Consider the following 25029-nt stretch of genomic DNA (forward strand, 5'->3'; position numbering starts at 1 on the left):
TATTCACAGCCATGCAGAAAACAAGTGCCCATCGAAATTATTTCTATTCGTAATATTTGCATAGCCGTCCAGTTCGTAATTATGTATAGTAGAATAGCGAAGCAGTGGTAGGGGGAGAGGTTGAATGTTCTAGTCACAGTCTTCATTTTTGAAAAAGTTAAATAATGAGCGTGCTAGAGATTTATTATAAGTCGCTTTAAATAATGAAGGAAAACATCGTGAGGAAACCTACGAATGAGATTTTCAAAAAAAGTTCTTAAGGGTTTCTCAGGGTGTGTGATGTCTAGACTATGGCCGCAAGTGATGTCAGTCCTTAAAGGCGTTTAAAATCATCTTACTACTCGTACTTGAAACTACATCCACAGTAGAACAGCGTGATGAGTATTTTTTTATATAATATAGGAGTAGCAGACGAGCATGCAGTCCACTTAATGGTGGCTACTACCGCCCATGGACATCTGTAATCAACCCCAGATAGGATTAGATATTCCTACCTGAGGTCGGCCACAGATGCGCCGCTACCCCTGAGGACTAAGCTGGAACGCCTCGGAAAAGTCTGTCTCCCTTACCACACACAGAATGCTCTAAGCCTGCCCCAGTTGTTGGGAAAGATGCTTGCCCATAGTGGGCCTTTACTGTCCGCATGCCTAATCAGACTTTCATAATCTTGAATGTTGAATAAAATGAACGCAATGAATTTTACAGAAAATGTAATTGAAAACCTTTTTTAAGCATAATTCACATTTCTCTTTAGTGTGATAAATAGACCACTATTGAGTTTTACGTTTATTTTAATATAAGAGCTATAGTGATACAAGTATATACCTTAGTTTATTCAAATTTATATACATGCACACAAACCTATCATAACATAAATAATAAGTTTCCCCTCCAATGTCCTGTGGTTGACAACCACTATGTACATTATATAGGGAAAAAATGCATAGGGAAAAAATCGCATCCTATATAAAAGGTCAGCCTGCATTTAGATACACATTTGACAGTGTTACAGATATGGAATGGTAAAGTAGTTTACGCTAAAGATATGTATCAAATATAAAAAAAAAAACCTGACAACATTTATTTCTATATATATTCTGTCGACCTTTTAAAAATGTCGCAACCTGTTATACAAAATTGATATGCGGGTAATTTATAAATAAACTATATAACAATAAGTTAAGTGAAGTGAAGAACAAGCGACGCGTTATCTAAGTGGAGTTATCGTTCGTCCTGGAAGTTATAGCTTAGAGGTAGGTGAATTGCTTTTTCCATTCAAGTTATGATTAAAGTTTTTTTTCTGAAGCGAAATGGGTTTCGGGATTACTTTTTTCTCGTCGTTCTTTAAATTGAGTAAAGCTGCAATTTCCTAGACAGTCCCGTTAAAAGGTTTCACACGATTCGTATTCAGTGGGGGCGAGTTAACTTATTCGTGAGGGCAAATCGCCGCCGTGAATGGAGCGAAACGAGTGCACGCCACGTATGTGCAAGTGAAGGCTCACGTGTGCGTCGCATCTGATTCACGTGAATGCAGGACGTACCGTCGTCCAATTTCGCGCGCTAAATTGTTCATAACGGAAGTTCATATCCGGACGTCGGGCCGCCCTGCGCTTCGGGCGAGATTAGGCGGTAATTACCATTTCCTGTTACACAGGACGCAGACAGCGTTCGAGAAGAAGCGGTTCCTTCTCAGAAGCGGTACGACGGAAACGTTCTGCGTTCGATCGACCGAACTATAATAAAAACGTTAAAGGAGACAATTTCCCTTTATATGGAAATTGTCGTCTGACTTATTGTTCACTTCGCGTTTTTGTTAAACAGAAATACAATATTGCTCCGTTTGCCGGCAAAATGCACTCAGGCAAAAGTAGCGATGTACCTATAGGGTATGCTCATAAATTGCTTGTGTACAGCATTTTGAGAAGTAAAACTGATTATGTGAGAATGGAGTAAAGTGCGCGGATAGGCTGCGTCGACGTCGCTCGACTCGGGCGCTCCTCGCGTCGCCGATATGATTGAATAAGTGAACACGGTGCTCCCTAATGAAACATATTGAACGTGTATCGAATCACTTAGGCATGTTGGTGCGCTTCTGCACTCGCTTTTTGGGGCATGTCAACAAGACGTAGGTGAACCCTGCAAATATCATTACCGTGGAGTCTCGTTTTAAGAGAGACAATAAATTGAATTAACTCTGGCAACTTTGAACGTCAAAGCGGAGTAGAAAAAATTTCGACTTCATTTTAGGGAACATAATTTCACGCGGTATCAGCGCACCTCCCTTTGTATTCCTGGAAAAATATTTTCTTGAAACCGTGCCGCAATAGGGAGACTCTTAATTAATTCATTAATGTCGTTATAATTACGGCATTTGTGGCACTTAGCGAGTACCTACATTACTTTGAATTTGTGTGGACTATAAAATATTGTGGAAAAATTATTTAGTACAGAGGTTTCTTAGCTAAGATACTGTAATTATGTTTGTAAATAAAGTTTTAAAACAACAATAGGTAGGTACGTTCCGATCGGGCGGAGGCAGTGTGATCGGCACACGAGTGTGACACGCCGTCGGTGCAGTAGACAGCAAAGCTTTGACCGTCCACAACTGAAACTACCTTTAAAAAATCTGCACCTTTGTGCTGCCCGTGCCTGTATCCAAAGCTGACGTCGAAAACTATCAAAGAATTTTAAAATCAATCCTTTTCTTTTTCAAAACCGATCGGTTACAGCGTTACAGTAGACTATATGTTTATTTGTGTCTACATCAAAACAGTTTTCCGTTTTGAGTCGTGTCTAGTAAATTGATCAAAGAATTAGCGTATATGTAGACGGCATAACAGCCATTATGTTGCTCAAAATTCAGTAAACGAAGTGGCAAAATGACGTTCATCTGTGAATTAAAATAGAAATAATTCTGTAACGAAACCGGTTAAAATCTGGTTATCTAATCTTTCCAATTCGTTGCCAGGAACAAAGGATGGTGAGTACACTGAAATTATTATTCAAGTATACTGGATGTCATTTTCTCCAAATATTATGAAAACAAGTTGTCTTCGAATTTCAGAAACCATCAACCGATGTTATAAATACTATATATTTTTTTATAAATTATGTAAATCTATTATTTCTACTATTTGTAGTTAAATTGAGAATGTACTTTTAATTTTTTACGCTAAATATGTATTCATTTGTAGCACTATTTCTACCCAACGAAGGCATTACAAAGAAGGGTAAATTTTTTCTGGTCTCTCTTGGAGTTTTTCATTTTTCAATATTTTATATACATCATATATTATATTCCTACCTACTAGACTATACTAGAATAGGATTTCTATAATTATTTATAAGGTTTGTCCTGAAATTCTTAGACAGGTAACTAAAACAATGTCAATATAAAAAAAATAAAATTCTTCAAATTTATTTTTAAAAGATATGTATGTGATACTAAAAAAGATAAAAGATACATTATAATACAACATACAAGCAACCCCCGTCACTGCTTATTATGCAAGCAGGTTCCATTATGCTTCATTACATTTTGTTATTTTATTTTAATTATATTAAAATTGGTTCAGTATATTTTAATGATGCATCATTAAAAAAAATTAATACAAAGAAGATTAAATAAAAAAATGTTACATATTCATGACTACAATACAAATTAGGATATTTTTCAGAATTAGAATTAAAAACGTAAATTACAATACACCAGGTTCTTTTTGAATATTTACTCACATTTTCGAAAAGAAAATAAATAGAATGATATGATATTTTCCAAAAATAATAAATACAACATAACAATATTATAAAAGCTATAATTTTATATCTGTAAGGAAGACCTTTAAGTATTCCTTCCTTTTTTTTGTTGACGAGGGGGAATCTTCAAAAGGTACCCGACGCCATGGGAGTGACGCCGGGTTATGTGGGATGTTTACCGCACTAAAACCCCCCAGGTGGCCGTCCTCAGCGTTTGGTGGAGAACTCCGAGATCTCCAACGGAACACAACCGGAGTCCACCTTACGCGATGCCCTTCTATGAGGCTCTGCCCTGGGGGGCAATTTACGCTCCTCTCACATCCCCTGGTGCTTACAGCGATATGCGACCACACAAACCGCTGTCCTTCCCGGGTCGCTTGCTGGACGGTTCGAGCTCCCACTCTTGCCGCCCGCAATCCCGGAAGCCCCTTTTAGTCGCCTCTTACGACAGGAAGGAGATACCGTAGCCCTATTCTGGTCCCGGAACTACAGGGACAAAATATTTCTTCCTATACTATCATTTTTATCGAGAATCCAACCTGAGACCATAATTGAACTTGAACGAAAAATTAAGTCCCATTAACCCATCCTTGTCGATTCAATATCATTATTACTAATTGTAGACCTTATAATATTATTTAAGGCCTTTATTAATAAACGATCTATCCATCGTTTTGTACCAAAGATTGAGATTTTACAATGTCTATATCTAGTATGAAATAAATGTCAAATCAATGTTTGATTGGAAAAACAATGGATAGATTGATTATTAATAAAGGCGTTAGTAACCATAGAATCATGTGCAGTAACGAAATACTCCTTTTAATATTTGTACAGAGCATATAACTGGCGCAAATTAAGACGGATCACGCACGCCAGCGCTAACAGGCTTCGTAGTATATTTGCTTTTACAATCCTACTCTTTTCCGATCACGACTAAACAATCAACACTCCATCATAAAAATCTAAAGTAATAGCATATATAGTCACGGAAATCATTGCAACGCGAATAACAACATTAGATGTTATTGATTCGTACGTAGTCATAATCATCATCATCAACCCATTACTATCCCTATGTTGGGCACGGGTCTCCTCCCAGAATGAGAAGGATTAGGCCATAGTCCACCGCGCTGGCCAAGTGCGAATTGGTAGGTTCACATACCTTAGATTTTTTTTTTCTAAATCTCTCAGGTATGCAGATTTCCTCACGATGTTTTCCTTCACCGTTTTTAGCTAATGATAATTAATTTCTAATATGCACATTTCGAAAAATCAGAGGTGCGTGCCTGGGTTTTGAACCTGGGACCCTTCGATCGAGAGGCCGTATTTCTTAACCACTAGGCTATCACTGCCTTTATAGAAACGTAATAGGTACTTGAAATTTTAACAGAGTAGGCATATGCAAAATACTATGTTCGCTATTGCAGCGAATACTAAAAATAGTTAAAAATAAATTGGATCCCCATACAATAACCCTTTATTTTCAGCGTTTTTAATTTTATCTATTGAACGGTTATACATTGTGTGCGTACCAGTTACATATTAAAATGTCTAAATTCCGCGATTACGTTGGTCTAAAATAATATAAGAACAATAAATTACAATATACTTAAAATTTGGTAGTTGGTAAGAAACTTCGACTTGTACTTGGCAAAATATTTTTGTAAAATTAAATTAGCAAACGAGCATCCAATCATTAGTAATTCATTAATAAAGTGGTTTGGTCAAATGCCCGTAAATTGTTTAATTCACTTATATGCATATTATAAATAAAAGCAAATTAAATTAAAATAATTAGAACGAAGCGCAAATGAGAGGAAACGCGACACGCCTCAACAATTGCTTCCTCATTTACTACTATAGAACACATATGTAGGAATATTTGCATAATGTTTATTGCAAACATTCCCATAAGCATTTAAGATTTCCGACAGCGAAGAAAAACGTCGTAAAGTAGGAAAAATCGCCTCCTGACACCGAGAATATATTCTTTATACCTACATAATGGCACCCATATCTTCAACTCACCTTTTTACTTCAATATTTGTTAGTGGCTTTTTGTTTGCGTAAATCACGGCAAGTTAGAGTGCAGCGACATTGCCGGCATCAGGTGCGATACACTCACGCAAATATTTTATGAAAATACCGACAATGTTACCGCTAGGGATTCAAGCTACATCGATACCCCAAATAAATAGTGTCAATGAAATACACGCGTTTTCATTTGACAATTTTACAAACAAAAGCTATGCTTAAATGATTATGAATTCAGTTATTTAATGTGACTTGTGATAGGTTCAATAGTAATTAAATAACTTTTCGAGGTCCTTGACGTGGTTTGTACCTAGCAGAAGTTGGATGGTAGAAGTCACGTAAGGAAAATCCGTGATACCCCCTACACGCGAATTTCTCTCTCCTCTTCTGGTATCTATTATATATATGAATATATATATTTCTTATGTGCGTGTGTATGCCACTAAACTCTTCCTAAACGACTGGACTGATTTTGATGAAATTTGTTGTGTGTGTTCAAGGGGACTTGAGAATGGTTTACATTCACGATTTAGTCCGTGGGAAAAGGTATTTTTAATTAATTTTTAATTCATAAGTAGTTATAGAATCGGAAACTATGCATTTGATCAAGTGATGATCTTTAGCAAAGTTGTTGTCCAAGAGCCCACGAAGGCTTGGGAGTTGGTAAGACCAATTTTCGACAGATGGCACCACTGTCATTCTAGTGCAGGTACAAATTTTCCGTTTTATGTATGTCATATTATTTCTTTAAAATGCGGGCGAAGCCGCGGGCACCACTAGTATGAATATATTTTTGTGATATCAAATATAGATATACAAGTAAACTAGCATCGTGCGCGGCCGATTGTAACACTTTAATACCGAACTCTTGGAAGTGTTAAAATTTGTTTATAATTTGTTAATGTTTTAGGTCGCGTTCCGATCCGGTAGTAGTTTAAGAAAATATTGTAACTGACAATTTGTAAGTGCCGCCGTTGGCCTATACAAAATAAATATATTTCATTTCATTTCATATACGCAAGTTATAGTTGTGGAAGGAACTGGAGTAACCCAACCGCACACGAGTATTTTTAATACGTGTTAACAAAACGTTGAAACTAAGTTGTGTCAGACTTATAGCGATTGTTTTACTTTACACTATGACGCTGTACAACTGATTAGTTCTACGATGCATTCTCCGTCAATTAAAAATCCCATTACACGAAAAGATAAGAAATAATTAGAAATATAATATTCGAATACACTCGACATTGTCAGGGTACGTATCTAGAGGGGTGTCGGCGTCGCGGCCGCATCCTACAGCCAAACGGTAAACACTTTGCTGTAATCTCGAGATGAGAAAACTTTCAGTTCTCTTAATTCAGAAACTTATTCAACAACCTAACAACCTTAGAGCGGACCGCCCGGCGGACACAACATAAACAAACTTACTCTTTAATCTTTGTCTTTATTAGGACAAATATTTTTTAATAGTGAATAGTGTAGGCTAGACACGTTGCCGTATAGAGACTTGCAAGGTAAATTATTTTCTTAAATTATAACTGACGCTTTAAAGGTAGTATAATACTTCGTGGTTCAATTCGAAGATGCCACCTTATTATGATTTCATTGCAGCACTGTTCTGGTTTGAAAATGTGGTAAATGAAAGACACTTAAACGAGGCGTTCCAACTCAGTCTACCTTTGGTGGTCACTATAACCAGTTGAACCATGCGCATTTTCTAATGCTATATTTGGTACATAAAACGTAAGTAGGTAAATAATAAAAAAGAAGATACATTTACTTACACATAGGTACTAATATAGGTAATATGAAATACATGTCACGCAAACCTACTTTCAATCTTTACATTAAAATCTATGGTTATAAAATCTTTGCAAATAAATAAATAATCACGAGCATGCATGATAATATGACTAGACGATAAATATATGTATACTTAAAGACTATTTATCGCAATAAATATATTATATATGCGTTTAATAAATATAGTACATATATTTACAATATATACCTTACGATACAAGTTTAATAAATAGATGCACAAATTTTTATTTTAAATTGTATTTTTTCCTTAATAAAAAATCATTAGGCTTATTAATAAACGTATCGTTGTTCGTAATAAAATAAAATTGTTGTTATGTTTGCTACGTAAATGTTTTACCTTTGGTAACGTTATTTCCACCTTCCACCTATCAAGTTAATCACCTTATTGACAACATGAAGTGCGGCTTTGGAGTAGAGTTAAGAGACATTAAAGGATTACTTCTTATCTACGTACTCTTTACGTAGATATCATCTCGATACAACATCTTAGGGAACCGATACAGGCGCGACAGTTCGTGTTGACGACCGTAGTCGACAATCGCTAATTGATGTCGTCTGTCGTCAGTGTTCGTCGCTGACTGTCGCTATCTGTCGTCAGCGACGCTGTCACCTAATGCGACCAGTCACTGACGTTCACCGATTGTCGTCGCGTGTAGTCAGCGAACGACCGCCGACTGTCGTTGCTTGTCGCCAGCTGTCGTCATCAACCAGCGACTGTCGGTGATGTTCGTCGACATGATTTGTTGTTCGTGTATTATCTCCCTATCTTGTATATTACCTTCTTTAGCAAACACAGTCATGACTTGACGTTAAACTCTTTCTCAGTATCACTGTACGTGTAATGACATAAACATCTATATAAAATCTATATAAAAGCAAGAAATGAAAACGTGAAATAAAAACGTTTGCTAAACAATTTGGATGTACCGTGTCAATTCAATTACAAACGCTGAGCGCTTTAGTACCTTGTCGAAGATTAGGGCAATGAAAAAATATTGTAGGAAAAAATCTAGCAAACATTCAATAGACAGGTAGGTGCTGTTAAGAATTTTTATTTTTTTAATAAAAGCTACATATACGGTGATGATATTTGACCTTTAGTGATTGGCTTTAGGTAAAACTCCTGTTTTATATGATCCAAATATCCATGAGTGGCAACAATTTACAAATGGACTGCATGCTCGCTTGCTACAATCTTAAGTATAAAAAATAAGAGAAATAAATAACAAAGACATGTATTTCTATTAACTGAGTAACTGAATAATAAGGTGTAATACGTAAACATTATACAAAGCGCCTACCTTTGTATTTGAAATGCCTTATAATAACTACGCCTTGAGATAATGTTTGGTCATTTCGCAGATGAGTCCTGCGAAGCGGAATCCACTGTGTGAAGCGAATGAGACGCGACCGAGCGTCACTGTCACCGACATGGACACGGTGCATGAGGAGAACGACAACGACAGGTACGGAACCCATGTGATTGTCGACTCAACCCATCTTCAAATCACAATATTTTGTTCGAAGTGGGAAAAGAATCCTTTTTAACATCATTGTAACTACGAGTACATTGTTAGGTATTTTGGTTGCCTTCAAATTAATATGTGTAAGTAAGACGCCCAGGTAACCAAAGTATCTATCTGTATATGAATCTACTCTATGTAAGAAATAACGAACGACCGAGCGTCACTGTCACCGACATGGACACGGTGCACGAAGAGAACGACAACGACAAGTATGGAACCCGTTTGATTGTCCACTCAATCCATCTTCAAATCACAATATTTTGTTCGAAGTGGGAAAAGAATCCTTTTCATCAATGTAACTACATAGCTAGGTATTTTGGTTGCCTTCAATTAATATAAAAGTAAAACGTCCAGGTAACCAAAATATCTATCTGTGTATGAATCTACTCTATGTAAGAAATAACGAACGACCGTCCACTCAACCAATCCTCATTGAATCCGTCAAATCATATCACAGTATTCGAAGTAGAGTCTTAGGGGGAGTTCATTAATTAAGTGACATTTTAACGATTTTACGAAACCCTTGGTGAGAAGTCGTGAGATTTGGCTCAACACCCTCCCCTAATCTAACGCAATATTTTACAAAATGTGTGTGTTTTAGTGAAAATGCGTTGATTGATTATAAAAAGAAAAAAAAACTTACCTAATATTTTTATTTCATTATATTCAAATTCAAACTCAAATTTTAAAGACATGTACCAGTACAACGCGTTCCAACCAAGTCCTCAGGAATTGCAACACATCTATATTATGACCGACCTCAGATAAAGATTTGATTATAGATGTCCATGGACTGCACTCGATTCTATCTAAATACGTATTTGGTCTTCATAAAAACACTGCTTCATACAAAATATATATACCAAATAACCTACACGCAAATTAACTCAGTTGTTTGCGTAAAACTTAAACATCTAGCAGCCAACGATTTAATTAAAGTTTCTTTAAAAAGCCTTGCGTCTTCCCGTATTTCACTTTATCGCTTATCTTTATTCTATCTCGGTCGCGATCATACTCGTGTCTTTTGTTTTGTAGTTCTATATTTATGTTATGAACTTTATCGTAGAGACCCCTGTCTTTTCTATATATGTGTTTTATGTTTGTATTTGTGTTGTGTATGTTTGACTCTTCAGTTTCCATAAAACATGCGCAAATGAGAGAACATAGGATAAACTTTGGATTACAGAACTTGAGATTTTTAATATCCTAGAATTTAAATGTGACTTAAATAATGCTACTAGAAATTGCATAGCCGCAGGAATCGAAGTAATCTAGTGTTTGAAAAGTTCAGCTTGGTAGAAATCCTATCATCGAGATAATATTAGCCTAAGTACACTGTAAATTTACAAATTAAAAAAATGCATCTCGTCTTGTCATACGAGTCGGTGATAGACGTGTGCAATAAATATATTATCACAAAAATAAACTACTAACTAGAAATAAATCACGCAGCGACGAGAAAGATTTCCTAAACAAAAACCAACCATGAAATTCAAACCACACACGTCTTTTATTTATGGGAAATAAATATTAACTCGGTATATTTTCTTGAAGCGATCCTTGGATAAAATATATAAGGCATTATATTTTCATATTCAACCACTGGCGAGCGTACAATGCAGCTTAGGGGATATTTCCGGCAGACGGGTGCACATTTTGAAGATTTTGCGCTCACAAACGCCCAGTCGCAATAGTTCAATACGACGGCAGTTCATACATTCTTTACACATATCATATCACAGGATGTTTATACTTGTGTATTTGTTATTGTTAATATTTGGTTTCTATCGTCCACATCTGCAATACCCATATTGTTTGTCTATGACCGCTGTGTTTTATTCATCCCAATATAAATATTTTTCAAATCGTATAGTTGCAGATAGATATATCTGATAAGCTTAATACCTGCAATTGTTGTTATAAAGTTTACTATATAGCATATTGTTGTCTATATACATATGCGATATGACAAATATGTTTAATATTTATTTATTATAATTTTGGAATTACCTAATGCATAATAACATGTTATTTACACGTGATTTATAACAAAATTTGGTAAATTACATAAATAATCTACTTAATTACATAAATAATGAAATTTACCACATTTTGATTAAGATGTTAAAAATACATTTTCCTTATTTTGATTAAAGTGGCGATGCACAATGTATAAAGGTTGGCACCATATAGAATTCAATATGGCACCGGCTAGAAGACAAATTATGAATAAAATCAAGTCGATTTATTAATAAGGTTGTTGTAATTTAAATATTTCTGTGGGTGGTTGGTACACAAAAAATATTTTTTACTTTAAAATCTATTTTTAATTAATTTCCTTAACACGATTATAATTTAAAAGAAGTATTTTTGACATCAAATTTTAGGGCTTAATTAGCGCACTTCATATATATAACTTATGTATATTTGAAAGATTTATTTAGGATATTGTATCCAAATTTCCTGAAGGACATTTGAAACATACTGTAACCAAGGCAGACGTTTGAAATGAATACAAAGGCGTTTGGGCGCACTACGGCAATGGAGCTTCGAAAATATTTATGATGTTTGATAAACCTCTTTATACGCTTAACATACTTCACACTCGTCTTATGTACATGTATACTTTTAAAAACAAGTTTTTATTATTTAAAAGTGGCAATAATTCTTCAAGTCCACCTAATGGTACGTTGCCACAACCAGCCATGATTCTCTAAACATTAGGTAGTATTGTAGTACACAGGAACACAAGGCAGAAATCATTATTTCAAGTAATCATTCATCGTCATAATCAAAATCAATTAAAAAATTAACAAAATAATTCGAGGGTCCCTTTTTTTAAGGAATTGTTGCCCGTACGACACAGAAAAAAATTACGGTTCCCTTCTTTAAAGAATTGTTCGCTTTCCAGTAGACAGTAAAGTATTTATTATATTAGAGTAGCTAATTAGTTCAGATTTGAGAAGATACTTGTCATTGTATGTTGTAAGGCACTTATATTTTCCTCATAAGAAGAATGTATACTGGTAATTAGAAAAAAAAAGTTCCCAGGATTCAGATATTCACTTCTTCTGCATGTTTAAATGAAAATGATAATATATAGGCAACTTTTATAGCAGTGATGAGTCTTCCTACTCGGGGCTGACGCAACTACGAGAGCGCACCAGGTTGGCCCTGGGCACCACAGCGGAGCCGCTCATGCAGACCCACTCACAGCCTAACAGCCGCCGTGTCTCCAGTGACATCGAGGCCAAGCTGACCGGCAATTTGAATAGCAAGTACGTATTTATGTACTAATAATACAGTGATAGCCTTTTTTTGTTGACGAGGGTGAAACCTTCAAAAGGTACCCGACGACGTGGGGCGACGCCAGGTTATGTGGGATTTTTACCTCACTGAAACCCCCGGGTGGCGGTCCTTAGCACTTGGTGGAGAACTCCGGGATCTCCAATGGAACACAACCGGAGTTTTGAACTTACCCACCAAATAACACAGGTTTTCTACCAGTGAACCCTTAGAGATTTTACGAGTAACATCATATTTTTATTAAAATTCGTTTATTTTCTAGCAGCCGACCATCGATGATAATCGCGGCATTCCGCCGGCCGTCACAGGCGTTGGCGCTGTGCGCTGCCACCCAGCGCCGCTTTCTCGCAGAACTGTCGCCACACTCCAGAACCTCCGTAGCCTCCACCACCCATGAGCCACACCAGTCGACAGCGGAAATTCTGAGACAGTAAATATGAGTTTAATAATTTGAAAATATATTATAGGTAGATGTTGAGTGAAAGAAATGTTTGATATGAAATATATATTATCAATATAAAATCGATTTTCAGTGTTCCGAAAATTCAATTATGTGATTCCTGTACGTTCTCAGTATATTTACACGTAGTTTGAACTATTATTGAACCCAATAGTTAAATGTTTTTTCTTTTAAAATATTAATATGAAAATTTCAAATGAACACATTGCTTTAGTTAAATAAAACAATTCATTTTATGAACTCACTTTTTTAAAATTCAGGTATAAGTTTAGACCAATCGGCTTAACACTTCTCTCATCAATTAAATGTTTTATAACAATGTTTAGTTTCAAAAACCACTCTAAAACTAGAGAAAAACATTTAAGAAAAAGTATTCGTGATTATTATAACGAAAAAAATAGATTAAAACATCGGAATGTATGAACAATTCTGTTTATTTTAAACCAAATACTAGGTATTCAACTTATGTTCAGTTATAAGAAGTTATCCAAACCCTTGACGGGTCGAGGCGACACCTGCGGGCGACAACGCGCATCTTAGCGACAGTGTGTCACACGCAGCTAACCACAATCCCATCCGAGTTATAATGTTATGAACATGTCATATAATTAAGATATGAACACCGTTTATAACTATATTTTATGATAGATCAACGGCCGAGTGAGAGTCGAAGGTTCCACACTGGGAACTGAAGTACTAACAACTAAATCTTTACAACTAAACTTTTACTTAAAAAAACATTCCGCGCAAAAAAATTAAACCTCTTAAATCGGTTTATTTTTACCGCGCTGTCAATTGCCATATTTTTTCAAACAGTGAAACCACAAAGCACAGGTTATGAATAAACAGCCCAGAGACCCATTTAAAGGTGAATAATATTCAGTTGTATAGGAAACCGCCTGCATTATGCCGGCGACAATGAGAGCCGCCTACTACGCGTCAACACCATTCAAAGGCCTTTAGTTGTTAATAGATAGGCTGCTTAACAATACTCCTTTGAACATTTAGCTAGTGTAATTAAAAGGAAAAAAACTAAATATCGAGAAATAATATAGTATAAAATATTTTCGCCCGAACAAAGACATATATTGTAGGCGTCCTCAGGACTAACAACGTCTCTGTGATTGACTTCGGGTCCGATTCTGCTCTATTTGGAGTAAGTTGCAGATGACCAATGTCCATGAGTGGCAGTGACCACTTACTTTTTTTTTATAATATAGGAGTAGCAGACGAGCATGCAGTCCACCTGATGGTAAGTGGCTACTGCCGCCCATGGACATCTGTAATCAACCCCAGATAGGAATAGATATTCCTACCTGAGGTCGGCCACAAATGCGCTGCTATCCCTGAGGACTAATCTGGAACGCCTCGAAAAAGTATGTCTCTTACTCTCTGATAGACGCCATTCTCGTTAGCTACTTCATTAAATTCTAAATTTAGAATGATGAATAAAATGGTATACTTATTATATATACATATTTATTGTATTTCTTTTTAGTGAAGCACTGAGCAAGGCGCTATCTGCCTTGTACGCGAAGCTGTTGGTGGTATTGGGTCTCGCGTTTCCAATAACAGAAGTGATTGCTAATGGTGTACCAGATACTTACTACCAGGTAAAATTTCGTTAAGACGTTTTAAACTACTTACATACTATGACTAAATTAGCATTTTTACGCTTTACTATTACTTTTTATTAGATGCACCATTCATAAGTCATCCTTTTAAGCGTCCCTTTTAAAATAGAATTAAAATTCTACTGTACTTTTATATAATTGTAGTGATCTTCTATTTCAGGGTTTCTACCTATACCTATACGTTGTATCAATAGTATTCGTGATATTCCAATATACAAATCTGGTACGACAAAAGGCAGTTAACATGATCATACTTGGGCACAGTAAGTAATCATTTAATACCACATGAACACTAGCTGACCCGGCAAACGTTGTGTTGCCATATAAATAAAAAAATGTTAAGGGTGAACAACCTTATCACTTAGTTATGAAAAATAGATAGTAGCCGATGCTCAGACCTACTGAATATGCATATAAAATTTGGTGTACATCGGTAAAGCCGTTTCGAGGGAGTACGGTAACTAACATTGTGACACGAGAATTTTATATATAAGATTAATTATTTTACAAAAAAGTGTTAAAGGGTAGTAGAACCCTTAGTGAATCGACTACAAAGGCACCACCACCAAACCTTCACACCGTCTTATAATAAGCACTGACTGTTGAGTTCTGGTTTGAAGGGTGTGTTAAGGGAGAGACGGCTTTTCGAGTTCGAATCTAGTCATCAGAGGTAGGCGTGTAAACGCCGTGTATCCACAGGTTATCTCTCATCTTATCTGAGATTGATTATAGATGTTCATAAGCGGCAGTTCCCACTTACCATTAGGTAGACTGCATTCTCATTTAGAATATAAAAAGTACCAGTAAAACAAAGCATTGCAGATGAATGTTTCCCTAATTAGCCACATTTGCGTAACAAAATACGACATTAAAATCACATCTTGTTTGCATAATTACTACTGCCAAGAACATTACCTTCTTTAGCTTGTATTATTCTAGCGATTTAACCTTTGTCATTAGTGTTATCATACGGAGTATTTAAAAATTCATTGGCCTTTGTGTAGACGTGTCAACATCATAAGACTTTTCTGTCCCTATGTTCGAACCTGATGTCTTATCAAAATAAGGATATTTAAGACAATAGTTAACTACTTACGTTCACCGAGTGATTGAAACTCAATGTAATTCTTCAAAGTAAATAGTATCATATTTCAAATTAGTCACTTGCTATGACGGAAAGAAAACATCGTAAAGAAATCTACACATCAGAGTTCTATAAAAATGAAGGGGTGTAAACTTGTGAAGTCTACTAATTCTCAATTGACCAGCGCAATAGAGCTAACTTTATCTATCTCACTCTGATATAAGCAATTGCTTAAATCTAAACGAAGTTAATGTTAGGAACGTGATGTTAGTGAGAGGGAGACCATTTACTTTTTTATAATATAGCAGTAGCAGACGAGCATGCAGTCCACCTGATGGTATGTGGCTGCCCATAGATATCTGTAATTAACCCTAAATAGGATTTGATATCCCTACCTGAGGTTGGCCACAGATGCACCGCTACTTTTGAGGACTAAGCTAGGACGCCTCGGGAAAGTATGCCTCCCTTACTACGTCTTCCTCAAACCGAAATAGATGTGGCGGTGGTGCCGCCGGAGTCGAACCACAAAGGATTCTACCACCTTCGAAGATTAAGCTTTCTAAGCACTACTACTTAGCCGTTTGTAATAAGCCTATAATTTCAGAGGAAGCGGACAAAGAAGATAAAAATGATAAAACGACGCCGAAAGAAAGAATAAAAGTAAAGGAAACAATATCTCGATACGGAAGTTTTTATCTGAGGCTTGGAGCGATAGGTAATAATTTTCAAAACCCACTGATACTTACAATTGATAGTAACATAATCGTATGTATATATTTTTGACGTTTTCATATTATTATAATGGAGATGGGCGTCATCCTTATCCTTACTAATATTATAAATCCGAAAGTAACTCTGTCTGTCTGTCTGTCTGTCTGTCTGTCTGGTTGTCTTTTCTTCACGCCTAAACCACTGAACCGATTTTAATGAAATTTTGTACAAAGATAGTCTAAAACTCAAGAAAGGACATAGGATAGTTTTTATCCCGAAAATCCCACGGGAACTAGGAATGGCGCTCTAACATCGATTAATCGGAGAATCGATCTTTTGGACTAAAAAGTCGATTATTTTAATCGATATTAGTAAGGATTGAATCGTAAACTATGCATTTGATCAAGTGATGATCTTTAGCAAAGTTGTTGTCCATGAGACCACGAAGGTTTCAGAGTTGGTACGACCAATTTTCGTCAGATGGCGCCAATGTCATTACAATGAAGGTACAAATCTTCAGTTTTATGTATGTTAGTAAGTCATATTATTTTCTTTTAAACGCGGGCCAAGCCGCGGGCAAAAACTAGTTTTAAATAATTGCCAACACGTCTCTAAAATAAATTAACTTAAGGACATTGGACATATTTAAGTTAAGAAAACTTAATTCTTGATTTATCAAGAAATCATTTATGTAAGTAAGGAATAGAGAGCAGACCTAGTGCTTAACTTTTCTTTAAAAGACACACTATAATTTCCTGAACTACTTGCATAATAAAAAAATCTTTCACAGCCTTTGGTATTGGATCAATGGTGTACAGCGGCTTAGAGTTTGGAGAATACTTCGAAATGAGTGACGATTGTCGCTCAGTGGTCGCTGCGATAACTCCTTTCCTTCGTACAACACTTACACTGGCACAAATGCAGTTCATATTTCTCACAAATAAAGACATTGAAATTGGGAGTTATAAGTTGATACAGAGATTTGGATTTATGCACATGATCGCTACGAATCTATGTGAATGGTTGTACGTTCTGGTTGAAGAAACGAAACACGAAATACATCACTTGGAACATTCGAGTTTATTAAAATCACACATTGTCCACAATAAAACCGAAGTGATACCGTGTCGAAGATCGAACGTTATGGGCACTTTACTACAAAATGTTTCGCCATTTCTTTTTCCGTGCACAATTGAATATTCTCTTATTTGTGCAGTGATACTGTATGAAATGTGGAAAGAGGTACGCCATTATATCAAATGATAATTTATTTTTGTATTTATTTTACGAAACTGAGATAACACTTTATTTTCCAGGTTAAATGCACGCCAGAGGATTTTGAGAAGAAATTAATTTATAATAACAAGAACAAGTCTCGTACGAATTCTGTAACACCTGAAAAAATCTTACAACAATTCGGTAAATCACGTTCTTATTTGTTATGTATAGTTTTGTTTGACAATCATCATAAAAACAATCAAAGTTATGTGAAGTCTACCAATTCGCACTTGGCCAGTGCGGTAGACTATGGCCTAATCCTTCTCATTCTAAGAGGAGACCCGTGCCCAGCAGTGGGACATTAATGGGTTGATGATGATGATGATGATATATTTTCCAGCTGGCATGCTCGGTGTGAGCTCCCCGCACGGCAGCCGCGCTGCGCTGCACCACTTCTCCGTGGACTGCTCTCACGCCCACCGCGGTCTCTTCGCCGGAATCCTCATCATTGTCCTCACTATCATATCACTAATTATGTTTTTCGTATTAGTCAACGATCCCCGCACTGTGAATGTAAGTTTTCGTTTTTAATGTTTATGCGTACATCGTACATGGCTATATTTTATATCGGTAAATTATACATGGTAGAATATTTTTTTATTTCTATCAGAACACTATATAAATTAAATAGATAGTTTCATTGTTTTTTTATTATTTGTCTGTGTGCCATTTTCAATGTCGTACTATACATATTATTATTAATTTTAAACTACTTAGCATTGTTAGACCATGTTAGTCCTATTCGCAATTTTTAAGAATAATGTCCCAATGATTTTGTATATTTTCAGGATGCTATATTCCAAGTGAACATATGCGAGTTAGTGCTCTACATCCTTACTATATTAGCTTCAGTTACTGCATTTGTACAAATGCGGTCACTGGAATACAAAAGGAAAACTCAAGGTAACTAATTATCTATTTAAATTAACTAAATGATTTTATGACAAGATTTATCATTTTATCGATGAGTCGAACAATAATTACCAGAAATAAATATTTCATTTGGCAAATATTCTATCTGTGTAGCAACAAATAATAATAAAACATGGTTTTAGCTGTCCTGGGTCTAGACACATCACTTCTCATACTTGCGCAGTTGGGAATGTTCGTATACTGCATGTTCAGCTTGATCGGCTGCCACCACACCCAGACAAATAGCAGAAGCACTGATCTCATTGCTTTCTTCTCAGAATTCTTCTCTTTGATACAGGTAAGTGATCAATAAGATTAAGCTACAGAATGTCCAATTCAAAAAGTACAATTCGTTAATGTCCACTTGACATAACATCCAATTCGCAAAATGTCAAATTCGTAAAATACTATACCCATAATGTTTAATTAATTAATACGGAACGAGCTGTGCCATTTTCTCCGAAGTAACTCAAGACTGTGTTTAAACATACAAGATTTCTAAGTATTCAAAATTTCAAACTAAATCTTTAGAAATAGAGATGAGGTTGATTCAAAATGTTAATTTTAAAATGAACCCTTATCCAAATAATAACTTTGAATCAGCCCTAGTTGTTAATAAAAGCACGGCTATGCATTGGACAAATATAAAACAATTTTAAAATTATGTGTTTGTATTGTACGAAAATGTGATTAGAATCTTGATAATTATTCGAAAATATTAAAACAGTCTGTAGAGTAGGTATACCGTATTCTAAAATACAATTTGCCAGAGACCTCTGGCCAGGCTCTGCTTAAGGAGTTCTCCTGCTCCAAATTTCCAAACAACATGTAAACAATATTCAGTAATTCCTTAGCGGGATTCAGATTCATATAGCACCATCTCTTCTCGAGTTGTGGGAGGTTTCCGTAACGTGCTACAATTTTGTTCTTTTTCAGACAATTCTTCAGACATTATTTATAATCGACGCGTGGTGGAGGCGAAGCAGTACTTCGGAGCAGCGCAGGAACAAGCCCGGTCGACAGCTGGTCACATTTCTTCTTGTAGCCAACATGGCTATGTGGACTATAAATACGCTTGAAAAGGTAAACCTTTTTTGCCACTATTTGAAACTTACTTAAACAAAAAGACACATTTTTATAAGAACTTCTTGATCTAAGAGGTGGCCGCTGTGCTGCGTATGCCCTTCTACTGGGCACGGGCCAATTTCCACTAGAAGAATTCTCTAAGGGCTATTCACGGATATCTCAGGGGTAGCAACCCATTTTGTGTGTTTGATTTTAAGGATAATGGATACTAATGAAATTTTCAGGTAGTTTTATTATATCTCTATATTTGAAAGCTTGATTGGGTAGAAACCAAAACTTCACTTTACCTATACCTACTTATGATTCATATTTCACTCTCATCTTTTTCTCTTATACGTTACTCACATAAGTAAGCTTATTTTATCGAGTTATGCCTACAATTATATATATCCAGTTTTATCAAACTATTACAAATCTGAATTATCCCAATTATCCTCCAAACCTAATCGCGGTTCATTTATTCCATTTTCTAATGTTCTACAACCGACACGATGTGATTTCGAATAGTTTGGTAACAACCGATATTTGATTGGCATTTACCAAATGTTTACCATTTCCTCTCAGTTTACAAATGATCGGAGCAATATTTTAAAACTATGCTTTAACAGCTTAAAATCATAATTATCCGATATTATAATGACAGTAATGAGATATATTGATGAGGTTCAGGGTTCAGCAAATGCGATTTTGTGATGAAAAGCGATTTTAAAATATGATAATAAATGTATTTATAACCGGCAATGCAAAATGAGAGGCGTTATATGTTTAACTTGTGTATCTGTGTTTGTTTGTTGATCGATCGATTCATATCGATTGAATAATTAATCCATTTAGGTAATACGATGCCACAAACGATCGATGATTGATCTCTTGAGGTGATTAATTATATAAAAAAAGTTGAAACGAAAACAGTTACACGGATACGATACGATATACTACAAATATATGAAATGAGATTCCTAATCCTTCTTTGTTTTATACCTAATAGTTTCACTTCTTCTACATGTACATATTGCAACACTTACAACTTTTAATGTAATTTTTCATGTTGATGAATATCTATTTTCAGAATCGAGCCGAGTTCCGACCCGCCCACCTGATCTTCTACGGGCCCTGGGCCTGGACAATCATCACCCACGTGTCCATGCCCCTCGCCATCTTCTACCGGTTCCACTCTTCCATCTGCCTCTTCGAAATCTGGAAGAACAGCTTCAAAGCCAAGCCATTGTATATTAATGTATAGCAATTTAACATAAAAAAGTAGAAATAATAGATACTTGTATTATAATAATTTACAAATAATTTTTATTTTAAATTTCTCTACCGGGAGAAAGTTTTGAAATCCTAACTTTTCAAATCCTACCAAATGATTAAACGTAATTTAAGTTAATATGATAAATAAATATTATTCTTGCTCATTCTATGTAGGTTATAGTAGTTTAATTATTTTACCAGTAAAACCTCGTAAATAAATAAATATATACAACGTAAATATAGCCACTAAACCTGTCTTCTCATTATTTCCTTGATATCTAAGTATTTTTTAGTAACTTATGATCTTTTGATTTTACAATTTTAACTATGTTTACTGCATTTCATATAACGTTAAACTATAAACGCTAAAAAATAAATTAGCAAACTTAAGAATTTGAAGTGGTAAGACCCTTTGTGGTTCGACTCCGGCGGCACCACCGCCACACCTATTTCTACCTAATAATAGCAGTGTTAGACGCTGTTGTGTTCCGTTTTGGAGGGTGTGGTAAGGGAAACATACTTTTTCGAGGCGTTTCAGCTTAGTCCTCAGGGGTAGCAGCGCATTGGTGGCCGACCTTAGGTAGGAATATCTATTCCTATCTGGGGTTGATTACAGACGTCCATGGGTAGCAGTAGCCACTTACCATCAGGTGGACTGCATCCTCGTCTGCTACTCCTATATTATAAAAAATCGGTCTTCTGCAATCTCGATGTATAAAATATCATAATGAAAAAAAAGTAAAATGAAAAGATTTTATTGCAAATAGGTTCTTGTACTTGGAACAATGCAATTACAATGGTAATAGGAATTTTACTAAATAAAATTCACAAAGGTAATCAATAGACATTACACTTACATACACAAATTAGTACATAGAGTAACGTGAGTCACGATTTAATTTTCTCTTTAACTATTTGTGTGGATTTTTTCTCTTTGTTGCAATTGAAAGATATTTTATTACGTCGTATTTATTTTACCTGGCAGTTATTACATAAGTCACTGGACATCTATAATCAACCCCGATAAGAGGAGTCCTGTCTGAAATCCGCTACAAATACCTGTGGGTACGATGCTAGAACGCACCTTATAAGTCTTCCTTGTATTACCTTATGTACATATTAGAAATTAAACGGTGAAGATAAACATCGGGAAGAAACCTACACGTCTCGCACTTGACAAGTGCAGTGGGCTATGGCCAAGAATCGTCTCACTCTGATATGAGACCTTTCTTTTTTTGTTTTTTCTTCTCGAGGGGGAAACCTTCAAAAGGTACCCGACGACGTGGGAGCGACGACGGGTTATGTGGGATTTTTACCGCACTAAAACCCCCCCGGTGGCCGTCCTCAACGCTTGTTGGAGAACTCCGGGATCTCCGACGGAACACAACCGGAGCCCTCCAAGCGCGATGCCCTCTGATATGAGACCTGCCTAACAGTAAAACAATAAAGGGCTGACGGCTCGTAGCGATACTCTGGAATCTACTCACAAAAGTTATCACCTTCAAATGTTTGAAATGCTGTATAATGTGAAGTATACGATAGCTATAACGTCACCTCAGTTGTAGGTCTATAACTGGCGTAGTGTAAGCTGTGGTATTATAATACCAGCTATTATCTGAAACTTCCTGACGCTGGGATAATGATCAAGATAACACGGACACATGGTCTAAGATACCGAAGATAATTCACTCATAAACACTCGCCTAAAACACGATTTTAGTTAACGTTGATATAAACGATTCTTGCTACGTTTTTCGCGCACAGTGATAAGATTGAAGTTTCACTATCATTATTTCAAAAAAATTGAGCGCTCTAAATTACAAGATTTGAAATATGGAAGAGGTTAAAGATGATAGAGAATGGTACGTTCTTTTTTTAATTTGTATCACGAAAATAAGAAGCTGGTTAAAGTTTATTTGGATTTTCCATTTTTTATTTCTACTTATTGTAAAGTCGATTTATAATCCATTGATCTTAAAATACCAAAAGAAGTATAGTTTTAAAATACTTTTCGATAAATTCAAATGCATATTTTTTACATATTTACTTACTAAGAAATTTAATAAAAATGTACCTTATACGTAGAAGAGTAATTATAAACGTAATGGGAAAATTACAACTCCAAGTACCATGTTAAACTAATGTACCTATAATTAACATTTACAAAGTTTTAGTCCAATTAGAAAAGGAGAAGCAAGGGAACCAAGACCGCACATATATTACGAACACGGTCAACATCACTACCATCCTCACAGGCAATATAGCACAGCATTAGAACGGAAGATAAGACATAGTCGGTAAGTATCTCGTATTATTTAATTAAAACACAAACACTTCGGTAACATAAATGGATGACATTTCCTAATATGTCGATAACATTGACCGGCCACATTGTATTTTTTAAATATAGGAGTAGATAGTAAATGGCTACTGCCGCCCATGAACATCTGTAATCAACCCCAGATAGGATTAGATATTCCTACCTGAGGTCGGCCACAGATGCGCCGCTACCCCCGAGGACTAAGCTGGAACGCCTCGAAAAAGTCTGTCTCCCTTACCACACCCTTCAAACCGGAACACAGCAGCGCCTAACACTGCTGTTATTAGGTAGAAATAGGAGTGGCGGTGGTGTCGCCGGAGTCGAACCACAAAGGGTTCTACCACCTTCACTGTCGCCTTCAATGTCGCATATAAATGTCACTGGATTTTTTGAATAAGGCCTTTTCAGTTTTATAAGTGACAAAGAATCATACAGACATCTTATGTTAATTGTTAAGCGATCCCAATCCCACCTTGCCACACAGCTATATTATAGTTATATTTATATCAGTTTATAGACTGATTAAAATATTAAGATTGGACAACTCTACATAATAGTGTGGTCATTAAAATATTTCAACTTATTAGTATGTACTATATTTCCTGAAAATCGTTACAAATTGTTCTATTTCACAAAACCAAACAAATAAAGAGTTAATTCCCATAAAAACACTAAATCGCCTAAAAATACACGCAATTTTAAAGCAATATCGAAATAAGAGCTAAAGATCAGGCGAGTCAGATCGCTTAGAGGCAGACGGCTAATTAATCGCGCAGCTAAGACGAGGAGCGGCCTGTGGCGCATGTACCTCGTTAGGAGTGCGCTGCAAGTGACACCGACCACGCTAATTATCCACAAGAACACCTTTGAACACCGCCGGCCAATACTTAAACATGTACAATATAATATGCAAAACAATATTGCTTACGGTCGGCAATCATGTGTAAATAACATGATTGCCGACCGAAATTAGTATTGTTTTTTGTTAATTGTAAATAAAATAATACATTTTGCTATGTTTGGTGCTCTATAAAAAACAAAGAAATACAATTTTTACATTAATTCAAAAACAAATTTACAATTTTATGCGTTATAGATATTTAAGCACTGAAACCAATATCTTTAAGTGATAATTCGGGGGAAATCCCTAAACTCCTTGATAAAAGCTAAGCTCGTATTACCACGAACATGCTTACCACAAAGCGTCATCTTGACCAGATAGGTTCTCATAATAATTATTTAGCTAATTATTATTCAGATACAAGCATGAACCCAGCTATATAATAGCTTTGTTAAGGGAAGGTCCTGAGGAAGTTACATCCCATAGTCTCGCGGTGCCCAGAAAAAGAGTAAAAAAATCTATTCTCCTTAAATTTGGCACGTTTACTTATATAGCTATGCAAACATGGTGTAAATTTAGCCTGCAAAGAAGGTCAAAGGTCAAATTGGATTAAAGCTCGAATTTAGTTTGATCTCAGTTACCTACATTACTACCTCTAATAGAACTAGGTAACGATGAAGGACCTCAGTTTAAACTTAATTTTACATACGTTATGCATACGTTATTAAAATCATTATTGCAAATAAGAGTTGAAAATAAGGGTTGTTCTTCTTATCTTATTTTTTAAACTATAGTGTAAATATAATGCTGAATATGAAAAATATTTCATCATGTCGTCAATAATTTTGACACGTTCATCCTTATTTCCTGCAGCCTTAGTACAAATTATCAATTACTAATTCTTTACACACACGTACTGACGCTTCGCACTGAGTTAGTGATTGACGTTTACTACAGTTAATCACATTAGATGAGTTAGTTGCACTGTGACGTTTAA

The 25029-nt window shown here is 35.7% G+C and overlaps 1 protein-coding gene across 3 annotated transcripts; it reads left to right on the forward strand.

The window, feature by feature from the left end:
* The first annotated feature begins 8982 nt into the window (after nucleotides 1–8982).
* On the forward strand, nucleotides 8983–21113 carry LOC140751692 (proton channel OtopLc). Of its 3 annotated transcripts, none has more exons than XM_073085698.1 (13): nucleotides 8983–9086; nucleotides 12266–12424; nucleotides 12718–12882; nucleotides 14411–14525; nucleotides 14707–14809; nucleotides 16235–16345; nucleotides 17132–17583; nucleotides 17658–17760; nucleotides 17960–18132; nucleotides 18408–18522; nucleotides 18675–18829; nucleotides 19468–19614; nucleotides 20687–21113. In XM_073085698.1, exons 1-13 carry the CDS (start codon nucleotides 8983–8985, stop codon nucleotides 20858–20860), a joined length of 2076 nt encoding a protein of 691 aa, XP_072941799.1. In that variant the 3' UTR covers nucleotides 20861–21113. The 3 variants fall into 3 exon arrangements, with proteins under 3 accessions (XP_072941799.1, XP_072941800.1, XP_072941801.1); XM_073085699.1 differs by having other exon boundaries at nucleotides 8985–9086; nucleotides 12263–12424; nucleotides 12715–12882; XM_073085700.1 differs by lacking the exons at nucleotides 12266–12424; nucleotides 12718–12882 and having other exon boundaries at nucleotides 8988–9086.
* Nucleotides 21114–25029: the final 3916 nt, after the last annotated feature.

This window comes from Epargyreus clarus, unplaced genomic scaffold, assembly GCF_041222505.1.
Source record: "Epargyreus clarus isolate Ecla_fem2 unplaced genomic scaffold, WU_Ecla_fem_2.2 ptg000023l, whole genome shotgun sequence".
Lineage (NCBI taxonomy): Eukaryota > Metazoa > Arthropoda > Insecta > Lepidoptera > Hesperiidae > Epargyreus > Epargyreus clarus.

Coding starts and splice junctions, on each gene's coding strand:
- LOC140751692 (XM_073085698.1), top strand. CDS start 8,983: ATGAGTCCTGCGAAGCGGAATCCACTGTGTGAAGCGAATGAGACGCGA. Junction 9,087..12,265: donor GAGGAGAACGACAACGACAG/GTACGGAACCCA, acceptor CTTTTATAGCAG/TGATGAGTCTTCCTACTCGG. Junction 12,883..14,410: donor ACAGCGGAAATTCTGAGACA/GTAAATATGAGT, acceptor ATTTCTTTTTAG/TGAAGCACTGAGCAAGGCGC.